The 20,204-nt window shown below is 39.3% G+C and overlaps 1 protein-coding gene across 4 annotated transcripts; it reads right to left on the bottom strand.

Annotated features, from left to right (window-relative positions):
• Positions 1–231: 231 nt before the first annotated feature.
• TMEM267 (transmembrane protein 267) lies at positions 232–20,147 on the bottom strand. Of its 4 annotated transcripts, none has more exons than XM_026017029.2 (4): positions 19,810–20,147; positions 17,160–17,278; positions 5,389–5,776; positions 232–2,697 (listed from the first exon to the last, which is right to left on the bottom strand). In XM_026017029.2, the coding sequence occupies exons 3-4, from the start codon at positions 5,698–5,700 to the stop codon at positions 2,362–2,364; spliced, it is 648 nt and encodes a 215-aa protein (XP_025872814.1). In that variant the 5' UTR covers positions 5,701–5,776; positions 17,160–17,278; positions 19,810–20,147; the 3' UTR covers positions 232–2,361. The 4 variants fall into 4 exon arrangements, with proteins under 4 accessions (XP_025872814.1, XP_025872816.1, XP_072613066.1 ...); XM_026017031.2 differs by having other exon boundaries at positions 19,863–20,140; XM_072756965.1 differs by lacking the exon at positions 19,810–20,147 and adding an exon at positions 19,500–19,603.
• Positions 20,148–20,204: the final 57 nt, after the last annotated feature.

Genomic DNA, 20,204 nt, shown 5'->3' with positions numbered 1-20,204 from the left:
AGGAGGTGAGGATACGTGGGAGTTTTAATTCAGCCCACCACTTAAAGGAAACTAAGCTTAAGGATGAGTAGAAAACAGTTAAATGGCGGAAGTTCTTCTGAGTGGCTAGCATAACTAACATGGCCCAAGAAAACAGTAGACTGGAAGGTCACATCAGTGGACCAGCCTCCATTAAGTGAATGGAGGACATCTAGTGGATGGATAAAACAAATACATGCAAACAAGATATAATCCAATTTTCAATATAATGTATTGACACAAACTCTTTCGACAAGATAAAAAAAAAATGGTGGCATGGGAAGTTGGCTGTTATATTTCCACAGGTTACAACCACAGCTGTTACAGACCATGTAGAGGACAAGGAACATTTCTGATGGGAGAAGCAGGAATAGAGATAAACCCACACTTAAAATCTGCAGTTATTGTTCAAGCCAAGCAAGGAGTCATGGTCAAGGTGAATTTCCATTCTAATACAAAAAGTTAGGACAGCCCCCAAAATGCCAGTGTGACATTATTAAATAAGGCTGTATATTTTAATGGCATTCCTTTAATATTGAGAAAGAAAAAAAGTAGAGTTTTATAATTCAGTCAGAAAAAGTGATATAAGATATATGTTTTATTCCCATGGATTTCTGAAATTATAGATTTAAAAAAAAACTCTACCTTATTCAAATTTACCCCTGCTATTTAATATTATGCCAACCAAACTGACACAATCATTGCTCCCGAAAGAACAGATTATAAAATCTAATACATTGCAGCCAATTGGTTAACAACAAAAAGAAAAACTAAAGAACATGAACTTTTACAACAATTTACAGAGCTCTTTTTTTTTTAACTTAATAAATAAGAAAAATATGCTTTGGATAAGGCATTGCTTCAGCATTTCTCAGAGAATAAGGCACACAATCACTGGCATTACAAATTACAAATGTGTAAGAAAATCTCAAGACAGCAAATGGTACCTAGGATACTAAAAAAAAAAAAAAATCAAGTGTCTTCAGGGCACTGACTTTTATAACACAGTAACATTAAACTATGAAAATGTAAAATTTCACAGCAACTAAATTTTCCTTCTCTAATAAAGGTCAATCATTTTTAACAGATCAACCTGAAAGAACAAAGAAAAAGCAAATTTCCTAAAACCCCTTCATTTTCAAAAACATGTTTCGTCTCTCAGTATCAGGCAGATATTTTTAAAATTACTTAACAATATAATATTTTAAAATAAGTGAGCAAATAAATTGATAGCAACTAAAACAACTTTAATGGCACATTCAGGAGTTTACATTTGAAACATTACCGGTAAGTCTTTTTTAGTGCCAAATCAAATTGCATGGTTATAAGCCAAGTATCAATATTTTGTTAATTTTTAACAAATACTTTGCTAAATTTAGTTATGTTTTTCAGAACAGTTAAAACCTTAACACATGAGAGTTTTGGGCAAGGATACTAAAAAAATAATACTTGAGTAGGATGTTACTACAGCCATTAAATTACAATAATTATTTCCTAAAGTGATTCCTGAAACAATAATCTAGATCTACTGTTAGTAACTTTTATAATTAGTATCTTTTATGAAAATTTTAATTTCTCACAAGGGCACCAAAACAGACTCTGCCAATAATCACGACTCACTAAAGTACGTGGCTGATCAAACCTCATTCAGGATCAACATACATGAAATAAAGAAATGGGAGTGTTCACTATACATCTTATTCATGATCTCATTTATTTTGGCTGTTTCACTATTTCGGTATCTCAGGAAAACGCTGATACAAATGCTGACTTTTTACAAACTAGTTGCCCTACGATTTGATCTGTTTTCCCTCCTGAAGTGGCCTGCCTTAAACAAATACCTCCAGAAAACTTAACTGGATGTCAATCTATTAAAGCTATTAGTAAAGCCAGGTAAACAGAAGAAACATCATCAAAAAAATGTATCATGGAATAAATGAAACTCTAATATTGTACTACAGTGTTAGAGAAGAGAGAATTATGACAAGATATGATTTTTTAAGTGTACATGCTGGGGCTCCTGGGTGGCTCTGTCAGTTAAACATCTGCCTTCGGCTCAGGTCCTGATCCCAGGGTCCTGGGATTGAGCCCTGCATCAGGCTCCCTACTCAGTGGGGAGTCTGCTTCTCCCTCTCCCCCTGCTATTCTCCCTGTATGTGCTCTCTGGCTCTGTCAAATAAATAAGTAAAATCTTTTAGAAAGAAGTGTACATGCCTCCTGAGCAAGAGGATTCAGGAATTATAATAATATAACATGTTGTTGAAAATTCATTTGATAGTGTCAGCTACCCTTAATTATCACTGTCTGAACCATTTGCTTCTCTAAGACTGGCATACAATTACCTCAAACATCAATATGAATTCCATGTTTTGAAGACATCATTTGTCTGGTCCCTGTTAAATACATAATGAATGAACAGATGTGAGGTAAAGAGGAGGTGATTATGACATAAAGCCAGAATGGCAGCGGAGAAGTTTTTCCAAATGGGCATATCCACAAGCCATGACGAATTCCATCTCGGATATGATGTGAGGTCCAGGATATAAACAGCATCCAGGGAAGAAAGCACCATGAGTCTTTGAGCTTGAAAAGGTGCATAGTAAACTTCAGGGTCAGGGCCACAACTGGTATCACAGTAGAGCAGTGAAGAAAAGGTCTTCGTGGAAGAGTCAAAGCAGCCTGCCGGGGAAAGCAGTAGCTAGTATTATTTCCTTTTTGGCAAACAACATTTTTAAAAAGAATATTTTATTTATTTATTCATGACAGGCACAGAGAGAGAGGGAGGCAGAGACACAGGCAGAGGGAGAAGCAGGCTCTGTGCAGGGAACCCCATGCGGCACTTGATCCCGGGACTCCAGGATTATGCCCTGGGCCGAAGGCAGGTGCAAAATCGCTGAGCCACCCAGGGATCCCTGGCAAACAACATTTGTAGATGCTTCTTAATATTCTAAAATATTTTCTAGGAGTCTATTAGAAATACAATGGATTAGCGCCACCTTCAGTCCAGGGCGTGGAGTCCCACGTCAGGCTCCCTGCATGGAACCTGCTTCTCCTTCTGCCTATGTCTCTGCTTCTCTCTCTCTGTGTATCTCTATGAATAAATAAATAAAATCTTAAAAAATAAAAAGAAATATACAATGGAAACATTTTCTATGTCACCTCTAGATACATGTATTACATCCATTTCATAGAAAGCAAATAAGATATAAGTATTAGTAGGACATTCTTTGCATTAACAATTAAATCAAGATCTCGAGAACATTGCAATTAATTTTTTAAAGTTTCCTGGTATTTGCTTAGAAAAGTCAAAATACAAATGTAATTTATATCCCAAATGTATGGTTTATGTAAATTTGGAGTTTTAGAGAATTATCTGGGCCTCTAAGCATTGAAAAAAAATCTACAACCAAATAAAATATCCTTCTACTAATAAAGGCACAAAAGGGAAATATTTTTGTTATCAACACTTCATATTAGCCTTGAGTATTTTCAAAATGTACTTAACATTTAGGAAGATATTATTTTTAAAAGATTGTATTTATTTATTCATGAGAGACACACACACAGAGGCAGAGACACAGGCAGAGGGAGAAGTAGGCTTCATACAGGGGGCCTAATGTGGGACTCAATCCCAGGACTCCAGGATCACGCCCTGGGCGGAAGGCAGGTGCTAAACCACTGACCCACCCAGGGGTCCCAGAAAGATATTATTTTAAATAAGTATTATAAAGTTGGGTTAAACTCCAGTAAAAATTTTAAACCATTACAAAAAATGTATTCACTAACTAAACAAATAAAAATTTAAGAGTTAACCCCTGACTGATTCTTGAGTAAGGAAGTTTTTTGTTTTGTTTTTGTTTTTTAAATTTTATTTATTTGACAGAGAGTGAACAAGCAAGCAGGGGCAGAAGTAGGCAGAGGGAGAGAGAAGCAGGCTCCCCCCAGAGCAGGGAGCCCAATGCGGGGCTTGATTCCAGGACCCAGGGATCACGACCTGAGCCAAAGGCAGACGCTTAACCAACTGAGCCACCCAGGCGCCTCTTGAGTAAGGAAGGTTTTGTTCTCACATACTCTAAAGGCTAATTCTTAATTAGATAATTTCTAAATAACATGGAAGTTGAGGGCACTGAAGACTGCCTAAACCTGAATCTCCCCACACATTATAGACAGGGCAAATAAAACTATACCAAACCCCACTCAGCATAGACAGAAGTCAGAGAGTGCCGCAAATCCTAACGTATTAAAATACACACATCAGTGTGCTTTCTCTCCCACCATAAACCAGGAAAGGTGAGGGGACCTAAGATGGATCTACAATTACCGCTGGAAAGAGAAACAATGAAAAGGGTCCTGGTTGATCAGAGTACTGGCTACAAAGCAAGGACTTAAATATGTGCATGATTCAAAGCTTTAAAAGGCATTGGTTCTGGGGGAGAAGATGGCAGAATGGAAGGGACTGGAATCATTTGGACAATGGGTAGTAAAGAGGAAAAGGAAAAGTAAAAAAGAAAGAAAATTAGGAACCTATAAAAAAATTAGAAGGCATAACCTTCTCACATTAAAATACAAGGCATCCCTTAAAGAGATTGTGCCTTGCCACTGTGTGAAGTCACAAGGATCCTTAAACCAGTGTCTTTAGCTCCCACCTACAGACTGATCATCAAAGAGTTTCTGCTACATTCCTCTTCCTTCTCCCTCCTCCATATTTTTAGCTGTTTTATTTCTTTTTTAAAAATATTTTATTTATTTATTCATGAGAGACACAGAGAGAAAGAGAGGCAGAGACACAGGCAGAGGGAGAAGCAGGCTCCATGCAGGGAGCCTGATGTGGGACTCCATCCTGGGTCTCCAGGATCACGCCCTGAGCCAAAAGCAGGCACCAAACCGCTGAGCCACTCAGGGATCCCAGCTGTTTTATTTTCCACTTGGCCAGAACACATCACATTCCTGTATTGTTATTCCACCCTTGTCTCCGCACTGTATCATGCTCCTCAACAGCAGGGCGGGGCAAGAAAGCCTGAGGAAATCCCTCCTCTGAAGATAGCAAGCGTCTGAAGTTGACGTGATTAGCAGTTATACTCTAGATGTCCGAAGGGAAACGGACTCTACACCTTCATTTATGAAGTCTACTTATTTTAATAGATGCTAAAGATGTATGCATCTTTGGCATTTTGTGATGCCAAATAACTTGATTAGCAATATGTCTGTTCACCTTCAGGGAAGTACTAAGCGATGGAAAAAACTGGATGAATGGGCTTTCTTATTTTAAAATAAGGATAGTCTTCGCTAGCTCTAAAATGATCTCTAGTTCAATATAATGGTGGTAAAGAAAAATTAAAGACCAGAAAAATAAACATATATGCTTCTTACCTTTAAAGATAAAGATCCAGCTAGAAAAAAGTGGTCTACATCAATAATAGAGGCTAAAAATCCAGCTAAAATGATTTCTCCAAAGTCAGTTGTTTTCTTGACTCCAATGACAATTGCCCACAACCACATGCCAATCACGCAATGTACTGCGTTATCTGAGAGAGCTCGAAGCCAGTCATTTTGCTGAATTATTGAAAACTGAAGAAGTCTGTCGGCTACCAGGCAAAATATCCCCAGACCAAGGCTAGAAATAAGAGACTCAGTGCTACAAGACTGGAGTAAAGCATGGGTCTTCTCAGCCTCAGATGCCATCACAGACAATACATCAGTATATACTAAAAGCCATGAGGAAACAAACCACTTATTCTTGTTTACATTCCCAGACACCCTAAAATAGAAAGCAGGGGAAAATATTAATGCCATATAACATTTAAACAAAACAGTATTAGCAATAATTTCATAAATACAAAACCCAGCTGTAAAAATTGGTATCTTTTTTAAACTGTCGTCAGTAGTTTTTTATTTTTCCCAACTTCATTGAGATATAATTGATATACAACACTTTCTAAGTTTAAGCTTACACTGTGATGATTTCATATAGACATACTGCAAACGGATTACCAAATAAGGTTAATCTGTCACCTCAGACAGTTACCTTTTTGTGCATGTGGAGAGAACGTTAAGACTACTCTCTTAGTAAATCATAAATATAAAAAAATTGTACTTCTTATATGTTGTGTACAATATGCCATGCAGCCCAAAGAGAACAGGTTAGCTTTATTACAGGAACAACAGATTACAGGATAGTATGTATCCAGGCAAATTTATGAAAGCCTACCAACTGTAATCTATTACTTTGAAGTCATCAAATAGTTCTCTCAGCAGTGTGTGCCACATGGTAGTGGGCATCCATTGTGTCTCTGTATCCATCAACTATTTCCATACTTCTGAAAACAGCATCTCCTTTCCTTTAGGAAAATTGTTAATCACAATACCCAAACTCTGGTGCTGATCAATTAGAATTCCCTCTCTTATCAGTAGTAGTAATTACTTAGTAATTACTAATTAGTCATCATTTTCCAGTAGTGATTAGACTAGGGTAAATAACCTAGTGATTAAGGTGACCCAGGCTAGGCCAATCAGACTTCCTTCTAGAACTTTCCTAAATGGAGCTGGTAGGGGATAGTTCCTTTCCTTCTTACAGACCTGGGCTCCACTACATGGAACAGCCTAAGAAAAAAGAACCATTAAAAAAAAAAAAAAAAGAAAGAAAGAAAGAAAGAAAAAAGAACCATAAAGACATCCACAACTCAGGTCCAATCTTTAAGTTTCTCAGAGCTGCCCTAGTTCAAGCAGCTTACCCTTTACTTCTATGAGCTACCCCCACATTCTTCCAATAAATCCTTTTTTTTTTCTGTTGCCTCTAATCATAGAACTTTAACTGATATAAAAATGGCAATCATAATTCTGTGCTGAGTGCTTACCTGGCATAGAATACTAAATCAGTTATTCAGTTACAGTTATCAATATTATGTGATACCTGAAGTTTTTGATTTGTATTATTTTAATTCTGAGACTAAAGAATAACTAAATGATGTATTAAGAATGATTCAACTTCTATTCTGTAATAAAAACTATTCATAGCTCATTATATATATTCTAAAATTTACAGGGAAACACAAAAGATCCAGAATGGGAAAATAATTTGGAAAAAGATGAGCTAAGCTGAAGGACTTAACACACTATCTGACTTCAAGTCTTACAAAGCTGCAGTAATTAAGACAGTGTGGTATCGGTATAAAGATAGATAAACAGAGCAATGAAACAGAAAAAAAGGGGGATCAGAAATAGATCCACATAGATGTCTGGGTGGCTCAGTCAGTTGAGCACCTGACTCTTGATCTCAGCTCAGGTATTTTATTTTTAAATATTTTATTTATTTATTCATGAGAGACACACAGAAAGAGGCAGAGATGCAGACAGAGGGAGAAGTGGACTCCCTACAGGAAGCCTGATGCAGGACTTGATCCCAGGACCCAAGGATCAGGACCTCAGCCAAAGGCAGATGCTCAACCACTGAGCCACCCAGATACGACTTAGCTCAGGTCTTGAGCTCAGGTTTGTGAGTTCAAGACGCATGTTGGACTCCACACTCAGTGTGGAGTCTACTTAAACAAAAGAAAAGGAGAGAAAAAATAAATTAAAAAAAGAAACAGATCCATGTATACACTGTCAATTGATTTTTGACAAACATGCAAAAGCAAGTAAATAGAGAAAAGACAGTCCTTTCACCAAACGTTGCTAGAACAACCACATTGACTGCAAAAATAATGAACTTCAATCCATATTTGACTCCATATACAAAATTTAAGTCAAAATGATCAGACTTAAAACATAAAATAGGGGCAGCCCGGGTGGCTCAGTGGTTTGGCGCCACCTTCAACCCAGGGCCTGATCCTGGAGACCTGGGATCGAGTCCCACATCAGGCTCCCTGCATGGAGCCTGCTTCTCCCTCTGCCTGTGTCTCTGCCTCTCTCTCTGTGTCTCTCATGAATAAATAAAATCTTAAAAAAAAAAAAATGACATAAAACTACAAAAATTCTGGAAGAAAACAATATTTTTGTGTTCTTGGGTTATGCAAAGAGTTCTTAGAAGCAACATCAAAAAGGTCGATCTGTTTTGTAAAAACTGATAAATTGAACTTCATCAAAATTAAGAACTACTGTTCTTTGAAAGACGTTAAAAGAATGAAAAGATAAGCCACAGACTGGTAAAAAATATTTGCATATCTCATATTTGATCAAGGATTTATATTCAGAACAAAGAATTCTTAAAAAAGAGAAATAAAACTACTACAAAAATGGGCAAAAGGTCTGAAAAGATACTTTACAAAGAGGATATACAGGTGATCAATAAGCACATGAAATATGCTCAACATCATTAATCATTAGGGAAATGTACATTAAAACCACAATGAGATACAAGACATCCTATTAGAATGCCTAAAATTAAAGACTTTTCTCAAATGTACAAAAGATGTGGAGCAACCAGAACTCTCATACATTACTGGTGGAAATGTAAAATGATAAACCACTTTTCAGTTTCTCACAAAGTTAAATATACTTCCATCACAGATTCAGTCATTCTACTTCTAGGTATTTACCTGAGTAAATGTGAGCTTACATCTACACGAAGACTTGTACATGATTGTTAATAGCAACTTTATCTACATTAGCTTTGACCCAGAAACAACTCAACTGGATAAACAAAATATAGAATAAAAAGAAACAAAAAAGTGATACCTAAAAAAAATTGACGAAACTCAAAATAATAGTGAAATAAGGCAAACCAAAAAGAAAAGAGAGTACATAGTCAAAACCCGTGGAACTATACAACACAAAGAATGAACCCTAATGTAAACTGTGGACTTCAATATACCAATGTTGGTTTATTAATTGTGACAAGTGTACCACACTAATGCAAAATATTAGTAAAAGGGAGGAATGTGTGTAGAGGGAGAAGTAACATATGGGAATACTCTGTACTATCTGCTCAATTTTTCTGTAAGCCTAAAACTGCTATAAAAAAGAAAAGTCTTAATTTTTAAAAAGTAAATAAATGAAGCAAGCATGAGAAATGTTACAATTGTTCAGTATAGGTAATGGATATACTATTGTTCATTATACTATCTTCTAGTTTCCTATATGTTTGAAATTTTCATTTATAAATGTTTTTAAAAGAATATTTAACATGATTCCATTTATATAAAATTCTAAAAAATGGAAACCAATTTAAGTGACAGAGAGCAGACTGGGATAGGAGAGGCCAGAGGGATTAAAAAAGGAGCATAAGGAAACTGCCAGAACAGATGTGTGCATTATCTTGATTGTGGTGATAGTTTCATGGTTTATAGTTTCATATATACATCAAAATGTATCAAAATATACATTTTAAACATGTACAGCTTATTATGTGTCAGTTATGCCCCAACAAAGATGTTAAAAAGTTCGGAAAATATACTATATTGTCAATAACAACAGCAGGCTTTCATGCAAAAGGAGCACTCTAAAAAACAAGAGGATATGGAGATGAAAAGCCTGATTGCCCAAATAAAAGCTCAACAGGAACCATGCACAGTAAAATGAATGCTTCAAAAAACACAGTAAGTAAGAACATTTTCCAAAAGCTTGATGGGAAAAAAAATGAAAGTTGAACACTGAAAGAAAAAAAAAAGATAAATTCCCTTAGAGTTTCCAAATCCTGTCCCCCACCAAAAAAAAGTTATCTGCAAAAGGAGAATGTAATTTATGTCAATAATAAATGCCAAAATATTGTGAAGCAACATTTATAAAGCTCTGAGAGAAAAAGGATCATGACCGTAGGATTCCACATGAACTCTATTATGGCACCTCTGTAACAATCATGAATTTCGATAGTTTTGCCTTAGAAATTATAATAGCGAGGTGCCAGGGTGGTTCAGTCAGTTAAGCATCTGCCTTCAGCTCAGATCATGATCACAGGGTCCTGGGCATCTGGCTCCCTGCTCAGCCAGGAGTCTGCTTCTCCCTCTCCTCTACCCCTCCCCCTGCTCTGCTCTCTTTCAAATAAATAAGTAAAATCTTTAAAAAAAAACCTCTCTTTTTTTGGGGGGAGGGGGGTCCCTGGGTGGCTCAGCAGTTGAGTGTCTGCCTTTGGCTCAGGGCGTGATCCTGGGATTCAGGATTGAGTCCTGCATCGGGCTCCCTGCGAGGAGCCTACTTCTCCCTCTGTGTCTCTGCCTCTTTCTCTCTCTCTCTGTGTCTCTCATGAATAAAAAATACTTTTTTAAAAAAGATTTTATTTATTTATTCATGAGAGACACAGAGAGAGAGAGGCAGAGGGAGAGGCAGTTTCCTGAGGGGAACCCAATGGAGGACTAAATCCCAGGACCCGGGGATCACAACCTGAGCCAAAGGCAGATTCTCAACCACTGAGCCACCCAGGTGCCCCTCAAAAAATCTTTAAGAGAAAAAAAGAATTTATAACAGCTATATATGATTTCTGGGAGAAAAAGAATGGAAGAACAGGACTTCTAAATCTCTAGGGAGAGAGAAGAGGAATAAAGAAATCTTGATCAGGGATCCCTGGGTGGCGCAGCGGTTTAGCGCCTGCCTTTGGCCCAGGGCGCGATCCTGGAGACCCGGGATCGAATCCCACGTCGGGCTCCCGGTGCATGGAGCCTGCTTCTCCCTCTGCCTGTGTTTCTGCCTTTCTCTCTCTCTCTCTCTCTCTCTCTCTCTCTCTCTCTCTGTGCGACTATCATAAATAAATAAATAAATAAAAATTAAAAAAAAAAAAAAAAAAGAAATCTTGATCAGTACAGCAAAACAGAAAATGGGGGAAAAAAAAGAGAACTTTACTGTCACTCTGACACCCTAAAGAGTAAGAGACCAATCATCAAACACAAATACCACAATAAATGTGGATGTATCAAATTTATCTATAAAGAAATAGATTGGGACAAAAGGAAACATCCAAATTATTGTTCATAAGAAAATATTTCAAACAGTTTCAGCAATATATAAAATAAAGAAATAAGAAAATATACAAGCCAAATAAAGCAGCCATGGTAATACTAATATCAAATATAGATTCATGGCAAAGGACTCAGTGGGGCTAAAAAGGATAAAATATTCAAGTCATAGTAAAGTTATATGAGAAAATGCTTATAGGGCACCGGGTAGCTCAGCTGGTTAAGCGTCCGACTCTTGGTTTCAGCTCAGGTCATGATCCCAGGGTCATAGGATCGAGCCCAAAGTCAGGCTCCATACTCAGAGTGGAGTCTGCTTGCAAATCTTTCTCCTCTCCCTCAGTGCCTTCCCACCCCCCATGCTCGCTCTCTTGCTCTCTCTCTCGTACTCCTGTGCTCTCTAAAAATAAATAAAATCTTTTTTTTTAAGATGCATACGTGACAAACAGCAAAACAGTAAGATATGCACATTAAATCAAGTAGCCAAAAATAGGTGTAGATAATCTGAATAATATAAACTTGATTTCATACGCAGGTCTAAAATTACGTATTTTACATGGAAAACATATTCTTTCTAAATGTCCATGAAACATTTACAAAAGTTAACTACCCATTTGCTCATCCATAAGAAAAACGTCCACAAAATCTAAAAACTGGAAATGTTCAGGCCGAATTCTCTGACCACATTGCAATATAATTCATTTCTAAATTGTTAAAAAAAAAAAAAAATAGAGTGGCCTAGTTAGTTCAAAGAAACTAAGCTTAAATGGTGGTGCAAGTAATACCTTTAGAGCCAGGAGACTTGAAGTATCTATGCTCTGTGCATATTTCAGGAAGGAAAACAAAAGTTCAGAGAGCAAGGACTCTACTTTGTTTATTATTATACCTTTCACACATACTAAGTGCTCAATAAGTGTTGAATGAAGTCATGAAAAATCTTCATTCACTGTATCTGTTATCCAGAAGGTATTGCAAATTAAATATTTCAATGGCATTTAGTAAAATGTAACATCCATTCCTGGGATCTGCATTTTTAGCAAGTATGAATACCAGGTAATTCTTATATTCACTAAACATTGTGAGAAACACTAGTTTATCAGAAACAAAAATGATGAAAACCAAGAAACATTACCTTAAAAGTTAGAAACAGTATAGCTATTAGAATATTGTTCTGGCAGTTTCACTCTAAGTAATGAGGGAAAGGAGGGGCAGGGAGGGAGTGGGGAAAGAAAATGTATCATTACTTCACCAGGAAGAAAAAGGTAATTGCATCAGTTTGCAAGTAAACCCACAGCCTATTAAAGAGAATCTACTGAAAAGCATTAGAATTTAAATTGCACAGCGTGCCTTGAGTGACTCAGATGGTTAAGCATCTATCAGCTTCAGTTGTGATCTCAGGGCCCTTGGGATCCAGCCCGGAGTCAGGCTCTCTGCCCAGTGGGGAGTCTGCTTCTCCCTCTCTCAGCCTCTCCCCGCTGTGATCGCTCTCTCTCACTGTCTCAAATGAATAAATAAAACCTTTTAAAAAAAGAATTTAAGTTGCAAATGGTGGCTAATTCAAGATAAATACTAATCTTTATAATATACAAGCAATCATCATAAGAAAAAAATGGGAAAAAGAATTTTCACAACAGCAATAAAAACCCAAACACCAAGGAATAATCTAAACAGGAAATATTTATGAAGAAAACAACAAAGTTGTATTAAAGAACACAAAAGATCAATCAGTTCTTTAGAGCTCTGGTGGCTTCATACTATATTGATTCAGCTTAGCTGGAAGCACATTTTTCAGAATTCCCTTCCTTGTGAAGTTCTTATATAGTTCTTCCTTGCATCGTAGTGATGACTGTAGGAGGCACCGTGCGTGAGACCAGGGAAGCAGAAGTGAAGCAGCAGGCACATTTGGCAGCGAGCCATACTTGCAAGTCCAGTGCCAGACACACTGTAGAGCCTGCCCATGATCTGTTAGCTCTCCTTGTTGGCATGGGCAAACGGGCTGGCCTGCAGCTCCTTCGGCTTCTCCAAATGCCAGGTCTGCATGTGCAACCCCAGCGTCAAGAGTGCTAGCCTCTCCTGCCAATCACCCACAGCATCAAAACTGGAGTTGATGAGAAGCCAGTGCAGATTCCATTCTGTCCTTGCTCTCCTCCACAGCCGCATTTCCTTCTTCAATGTCTGTCTAGTTGATCTGTAACCACTTCAGGCTTAACAACAGACTCAGAGGCAGGAGTCTGACCAGACTGCTTTGCCAACCCCCACAATTACAGGTCTAGCCCCTGCATAAATCTTGCATTCTTTAGGAGGCAGAGTAGTTCTGCTTCTTTGAGGGAGCTTAACTAATACAAGAGCCAGAGCATTTTATTGAGTGAGAAGAAAACACTGATGGTATTATTCTTCTCAAATGGAACCTATAAATTTAGTATCATTCTAATTAAAATCATGAAGGGATTTTCTTGTAGGCACCTCACAAAACATTTCTAAATTTCGCTTAAAAGAGTAAATGCCAATAAACTTGAAAAAGCGGAGTAATGGGTGCCTGAGTGGCTCACTTTTTTGGGTGTATGCCCCCTGGCTCAGGTCATGATTTCAGGGTCTTAGGATCAAGCCCCACATCGGGCTCCTCCTTGGCAGAGAGTCTGCTTCTCCCTCTTCCTCTCCCTCTGTGCTCTCTCTCACACTCTCTCAAATAAAATCTTTTAAAAAAGAGAAAGAAAAGCAGAGTAATATGAGTACTGAAAAGTGAATGCAAAGTCCAGAAATCGATTAAGTGTGTGAATGGGGAATATGTATATAACTCTAAATTGTAGAGGAACAATTATTATTAAACTCAGATCCTATATCAGTTAGGGTTCTTAAGTGCATGGAAAAGAAAACAGTTTGGCAGTAAATGCAAAAAAAGAATTTATTAAAAGGGTATTGGGAAATCACAGATTTGCCAGGTTGCAAAACTGAGGCCTCAAAGTTATGCCTCAAGCTCCTCAGTGAAAATGACACCAGACAAACTGGTCTGGTGAAGACCTCCCTACTACTGAGCCCACCTTACACTGACTAACACTTGTCACTAGATATTACCACTGGCTTTGTGCCACAGCTGCACTATCTGTTGCCACCATGGAAGACTCTTGGCAGTACATTTATTTGATCCCAATACAAATTTTGGAGTGGGGCAGGGTATGTGTCTGATTGGCTGGGCTTATATCACATGACTAGCTGCAAGGGAGGTTGGAAAAGATAGAATTTGGCCTTTTCAGCCTATATTGTAGAAAGTGGGCTCTTTGTTTCTTCCACTTGCATTAGAACAGCATGCTCACAAATATACTATGCTGGATAGGAAGTGAGGAGTCCACACTAGCAGTCAGTTAGGTTTTAATTGCCAAGTAATACTGGAGAGAGTCAATCATCAGATGAAACCTGAAATTGGGTCATCTGCTTTCAATCTGTGCAATGCATAGTTTAATATGGTAAAGCTGTTTAATCAAACAACTCTAGGTTTTAAAATGTCACATTCACATAGACTAGAGTTTTACAATATAATAGGATGTTTCCCTGGTTAAATTAAGAAAGGGAATCAGTTTCATTGACTAGCCGCCTGGAAAACTTCTTTGATTAAACAGCTTTTGTAATCAGTTTGGTTATCAAATTTGGGATATTTACATGAATTTGTAAACTGACTTCTACACAGTTCAGCTAGCTTGACTTTTAGAGAAGAGCTCAAAATTATTTTTTAAATGTTGAAACAGGGTAGCCTGAGTGGGGGGGCGGGGGGTTGCTCCCTGCGTGGAGCCTGCTTCTCCCTCTGCCTTTGTCTCTGCCTCTCTCTCTCTCATGAATAAATAAAATCTTTAAAACAAACATACAAACATACAAATAAATAAAATGTTGAAACACATGACTACCTAAGAATGTAAAACTTATACATGGCAAAGTTAAAGACAAATGGAGGAAATTTAGAACCTTTATGACGGGGAAAGATTCAAATTTTACTTTATTAAGGGCTCTTAAAATTAAGAAGGAAAAGTAAGTATCCCAATAATAAAGTGGGCAATGTCTATGAAAAGGCAGTCTGGAAAGGGAAGAAATACAAATGATAAAAAAAATTACAGAAGGTTTCAATTTTATTAGCAATCAATTGAATTTAAATTAAAACAATGAGATTTCAATGTAAATTGATAAAAGATTGCTAATGCTGTTAGTAGTGGTAGGGAAATGACCCTTCACATTGTGTATTAGCAGGATTATAAATTGGTATAATTTTCTAGTGGATAATTTGATAATATGAATCAAAAATCCTTTAAAAATGAACAAATATTTTTAAAAAGGTTTTTATTTTAGAGAGAGCACACAAGCAGGGAGAGGGATAAAGGGAGATGGAGAAGCAGACTCCCCATTGAGCAGGGAGGCCTACATGGGGCTCAACTCTAGGACCCTGAGATCATGATGTGAGCTGAATGCAGACGCTTAACTGAGTCACTCAGGTGCCCCAAAAATGAGCAAATATTTTTGACTCTGCATTTTCAATTATAGGAATTTATCCAAAGAAAATAAGTAGATTTAAATACAAAGAATTACATATGGATATTCAGCATTAGCATAGTTTATAAGGAAAAATTAGAAACTCTATGTCCCAAATATAAGACCAGTGAAATAAATGCCACACAACTATGGAGCCATTAAAACAAACAAACAAACAAACAAAAACCTATTCTCATCTTTATTGACATGAAAAGATGCTCAACATATTAAAATTTTAAATTTAGCCTATAAAATATGTAAAATTTTAATTTTGGTTAAAAATACATACATACACTGCATATTTAAAAATACAGGAAACTGTTCACTTGGCTTGCATTTCACTCATGGGCTTAAATATGATCAGTACTTTCTTCCCCTTTTTTTGATTCCCTAAACGTTTTCTTTTCTTTTTGTTGTTTTTTAGAGAGAGGGAGAGCGAGTGAGAGCGAGCATGCAGGCAGGGGTGAGGGCAGTAGATGGAGAGGGAGAAAGAAAATCTTAAGCAGACTCCATCCATGCTCAATGTGGAGCCCGACATGGGGCTACACACAGGGCTGATCTCATAACCCTGAGATTATGACCTGAGCCAAAATCAAGAGTTGGACGCTTAACCGACTTATCACCCAGCCCCCCAGAATTCCCTAAACATTTTCAATGTCTTACTATTATGGCCATGAGACAAATAAAGCTACTCTGAATTTAGTCAGAAGCATTAAACAGCTCAGACCATGATGCTACAGTCTTTTAAAAGCATAATTTTTGAAAAGTAGAAACATACTTAAAACTTTATAAATGTGTACTAATAAAAATATTAGAATTTACATCAATAAACATTAATAAAACTCTGCAAGTCAAATTAATAACATAAAAATAATTTATTCACATTTATGTATTAGTTGACCCAAAGTCTGTACAAAAGATTTCTATATTTCCAGGTGAAATAAAGTTATATAGATTCCTTTAATTCTTTCATATTGTGAGGAAGACTTGCTTTGCATAGAACTGTTTTGTTAATGATAATGGGATCTACAACAATCCTCAAATTCTCGGTCATTTGCAATAATGAAATTGTTCTGAAAATCACTAAGACTGGGTTAAAGTCTACGGACTCTTCTAGGATTCCACACACTTTCAAGCAGGAGTTATGACCAAAATGTAAAAAAATGCAAACGATATCCCCAGGGTCATGAATCCTTTCTATAAACCTCAGGATTTTCAATCATTTGTTTCTACTTTACAAAATAAACTCTTGACACCGGCATGGATAAAGAAGTTAACATGTTTAAAGGTTCAGTGCATATAATTTTAAAGTATATGAAATACCCCTTTGAACCAAGGACAGATGCTAGTATTCACTTAGCTGGAGGGGAACTGGAACACATAAATTTCAATTAATGACCAAGCCAGAGAGGTGCTACACTAAGCAGCAATATCTCCCTCCTTCAGTAAGCTGTGGCGTGCAAATCAGCCTAAAGAAGAAAGGCCACTTAGGTTGAAGAGTGTAAGAATGTGGGCTGGACACACATAGAAGCTCAACAGAAAAGCTCTGCTGCCACTCAAACTATGCTCATTATATTTATTACAAACTCATTTTCAGATCTTATCCCAGAAAGGGAACAAAAATAAAAGGTCATTATTCACTTAATTGCAAACTGCATGATGCCACTATAAAGCCACTGCATTACATCCATCCTCTTTTACTCTTGAAACAATTTTTATCACCCCAAAATATATTTAAATGTTACTAACCTTGTGTTTTACATAAGTTCAGATTCTAAAAAGATGGGGTGGCTAATGACGTGTTACAAGCAAAGTGAAACATCAAAAGATCACTTCAAGTACTTAAATGATGATCCAAATTTAGTGACCTGAAAAAGAAAACCTTATTGTTCAACTATATTATGGTTTATGAATAGGAACAAATACACATAATGGGATAGCACAAAATGCACTTTATAAGTGAGAGGTATAAAACAGCTTGCTGGATAAGAGGGGAGCAAAAAGCTAATGAGTGAATGTGGAAGTAGATCCCTCAGCACCCATCAAGTTTTTTTTTTTTTTTTTTTTTTTTTTTATGATAGTCACACACACAGAGAGAGAGGCAAAGACACAGGCAGAGGGAGAAGCAGGCTCCATGCACTGGGAGCCCGACGTGGGATTCGATCCAGGGTCCCTGGGATCACGCCCTGGGCCAAAGGCAGGCGCTAAACCGCTGCGCCACCCAGGGATCCCCCAAGTTTTTAAATGCCTGCAATGGCATGGGCCTCTGAGCCAGAATCACTCAGCTAAGCCTCTTCCAAAGTCCTAGGCCCACAGACATAGTAAGATAATACTTGTTAAGTGTTTTAAGCCTCTAAGTTTCGGGGTAATTTGTCATACAGTAATACATATCTAACACAACACTATTTCCATTTTTACAATGGTGTAATTATGGTCCCAGAAACACAATTCTGGCATCTATTCCACTCCAACTGTATTAGTGCAGATATTTAACATCACTGGCTTAGACTCTGAGTATGAGGATAAGAAAAAAAAAAAAAAACACTTTTTGAGAAAGAACTTTCCTAAGTATACTGCCTTTTATTTACTGTCTCTGATGAGGACGTCCAAGTGTACCCGTTTTTCTTCATACCTTTTTCTTCCTTTTTCCACTTCCTACCCCTCCCCTACAAATAGAATGGACTCTGGAACCTCAAAAACTATAAAATAACTTTATTCTACATGCTTACTTTTGTTGGGCAGTTTCCTTAATAGTAATTACAATTTTCTTTTAAGCTTGCCATGCATAAAATCTAATGTGAAGGCATTTAATAATAAATGTTTCATTGTAGGAGTACAAAGGGTAAGCAGGTAAGCATCTCTCAGCCTACGAACTAAAAATATCTGGAGGATGACTTCTCATCTCCTAAGGCCCATAACATGTCCTTATGACTCGCAGCCACTTTCTACGATGGCCAAATTGTCACACCCCATCCCATTACAGTAAAATGCCATCAACTATGGGATCTTTAAAGTACACATAGCAGTAACCTTTGCTTTCCTTAATTCCACAAACATAATTAGCCAGTTACTTTAATTACACACTACTGTGCAGTTTGTTACTAATCTTAGACAAATCTTTCTGCCAAAACAACGAACAAATTCTCAACCTAAATAGCATCTGCTTCACTCTCCCTTCACACAACTATTTACAAAGACCTGAGGTAAAAGCAGCCCATAACCTGGTAACTACCTTCCGTCCTGCTTTACAAACAAGTCTTCTTCGATGTCAGTGCTGTGAAAGTTAATATGTTTAATTTTTTAAATTAAAAAAATTTTTTTTTTTTTTTTTTTTTTACTGTTTCAAATACATTTAATCTCCAAAGAGGCGGTTTCTCAAGCAGGTAGGAAGCTTGATTTTAATTTTTAAAAGTAATCTCAACACCGAAGATGGGGCTGAGGCTGGAACAGACTCCACCGCCTGAGCCAGCCAGGTGCCCCTAATCTATTTAATTTTTTAATGCTAGAATACCTAAAGCAGATGCTAGATTTTTTTTTTTTTTTAGATGCTAGATCTTAATGCGGCTAATGTGCCAAGGAGAGAAGCACAAACCCTGCTCACTTTCACGGAAACTTTATATGGTCTGAATAGGAGATGTTTAGTTCCTACACCACTAGGAATAAAACATGCAGTTCCGAATTTAAACATCTATGGGGGCTCAGCAAATTCCCCGAATCATCCCTTCCTAAGGCGGGTGTGATGCCGAGCAAACACGCCGGGCGGGCGGGCCTCGCGTTAGGAACCAAGCCCTCGCCAGCAGCGTAGGGACCCGGCGCACCTGCGCGCACTCCCGCCCGCGGGGTCCGGGGCGCCGGGGCAAGGCGGCAGGGGCCAGGGGCGCGCCCCCCGCCGCCCGGGGCCGGGCCGGGCCGGGCCGGGGAGAAGCCGCGGGCGCCGAGCCCAGGAGCCCACCGGCGGCCCGGGGAATCTCCGGGGCTCCGCGCACGTCCCGGGACCGCCCCCCGAGCACACCCCGCTGGCTCTCGCGGCCAGCGCGCTCGCCGCCCCCGCACGCCCTCCCCACTGGGACCTGGAGCCCGGCTTCCCACCTCGGGGCGCAGCTCCGGGGCGTCCACTCGCCCCCCGCCGCCCGGCCGCTCGCCGAGCTCAGCCGCGCCCACGTCCGGCTCTCCCGGCTGGAGCCCGCGGCGCGCGCGGCGGCCCCGCCCCTCCGCCCCTCCCCCCCGCGGCCGGCACCATAGAGACGCGGGCGGCCGGCCAGAGGGGCTCCAGCCCGGAAGGTCGGCGCAGAGGACGCCGGGATAGTGGCCCCCTCCTAGCCGACGAGAGCGGGTAGCTCGGTGTTTGGCGGCGCCGGTGGCTCTCCTGAGCCTTCCCCGCCGTGCCCCGTTAGGAGACCTTTAGGAAGCGGGGTGGGAAGGCAAGTGCCTTGTCGGCCTCCTCCGTCGAACCTGACGTTGGCGGCGCCGTGTCCCAGACTTAGCCGCCGACAGACCCGCGACGCACCGCTGCTGGCGGCCGGGAAGCTGGGGCCGCCGCTGGGGCGTCCGGCGTGCGGGGTGCGGGGTGCACGGGCCTGCGCGCCGACGCCGAGAGCCGCGGGCCGTCCGGGCCTCGGCGGGGCGGGCCGACATCCGGCTTCTGTGCTGGGTCTTTGGGTGGGCTCCGGAGGCGTTCAGGCTGCAGGGGCCGCGCGGTCGGCACGGCCGCCTCCCCTCCGCGGCGCTCCGGCGCCCCCTTCGGGACCTGTTGATAATTACTCTTCGCGGCTTCGTGGGCGGTGGTGGGGCCAC

The sequence above is a fragment of the Vulpes vulpes genome, chromosome 4 (assembly GCF_048418805.1).
Source record: "Vulpes vulpes isolate BD-2025 chromosome 4, VulVul3, whole genome shotgun sequence".
Taxonomy (NCBI): domain Eukaryota; kingdom Metazoa; phylum Chordata; class Mammalia; order Carnivora; family Canidae; genus Vulpes; species Vulpes vulpes.
Note: the sequence above shows the minus strand (reverse complement) of the source record. Positions and strands in the feature narration are given on the sequence as shown.

Excerpts from the sequence above, each read along its gene's own strand:
- TMEM267 (XM_026017029.2), bottom strand. The coding sequence starts at position 5,700 with ATGGCATCTGAGGCTGAGAAGACCCATGCTTTACTCCAGTCTTGTAGC. Across the intron at positions 2,698-5,388 it reads CTGGATCTTTATCTTTAAAG|GCTGCTTTGACTCTTCCACG; the intron begins GTAAGAAGCATA and ends TTTCCCCGGCAG.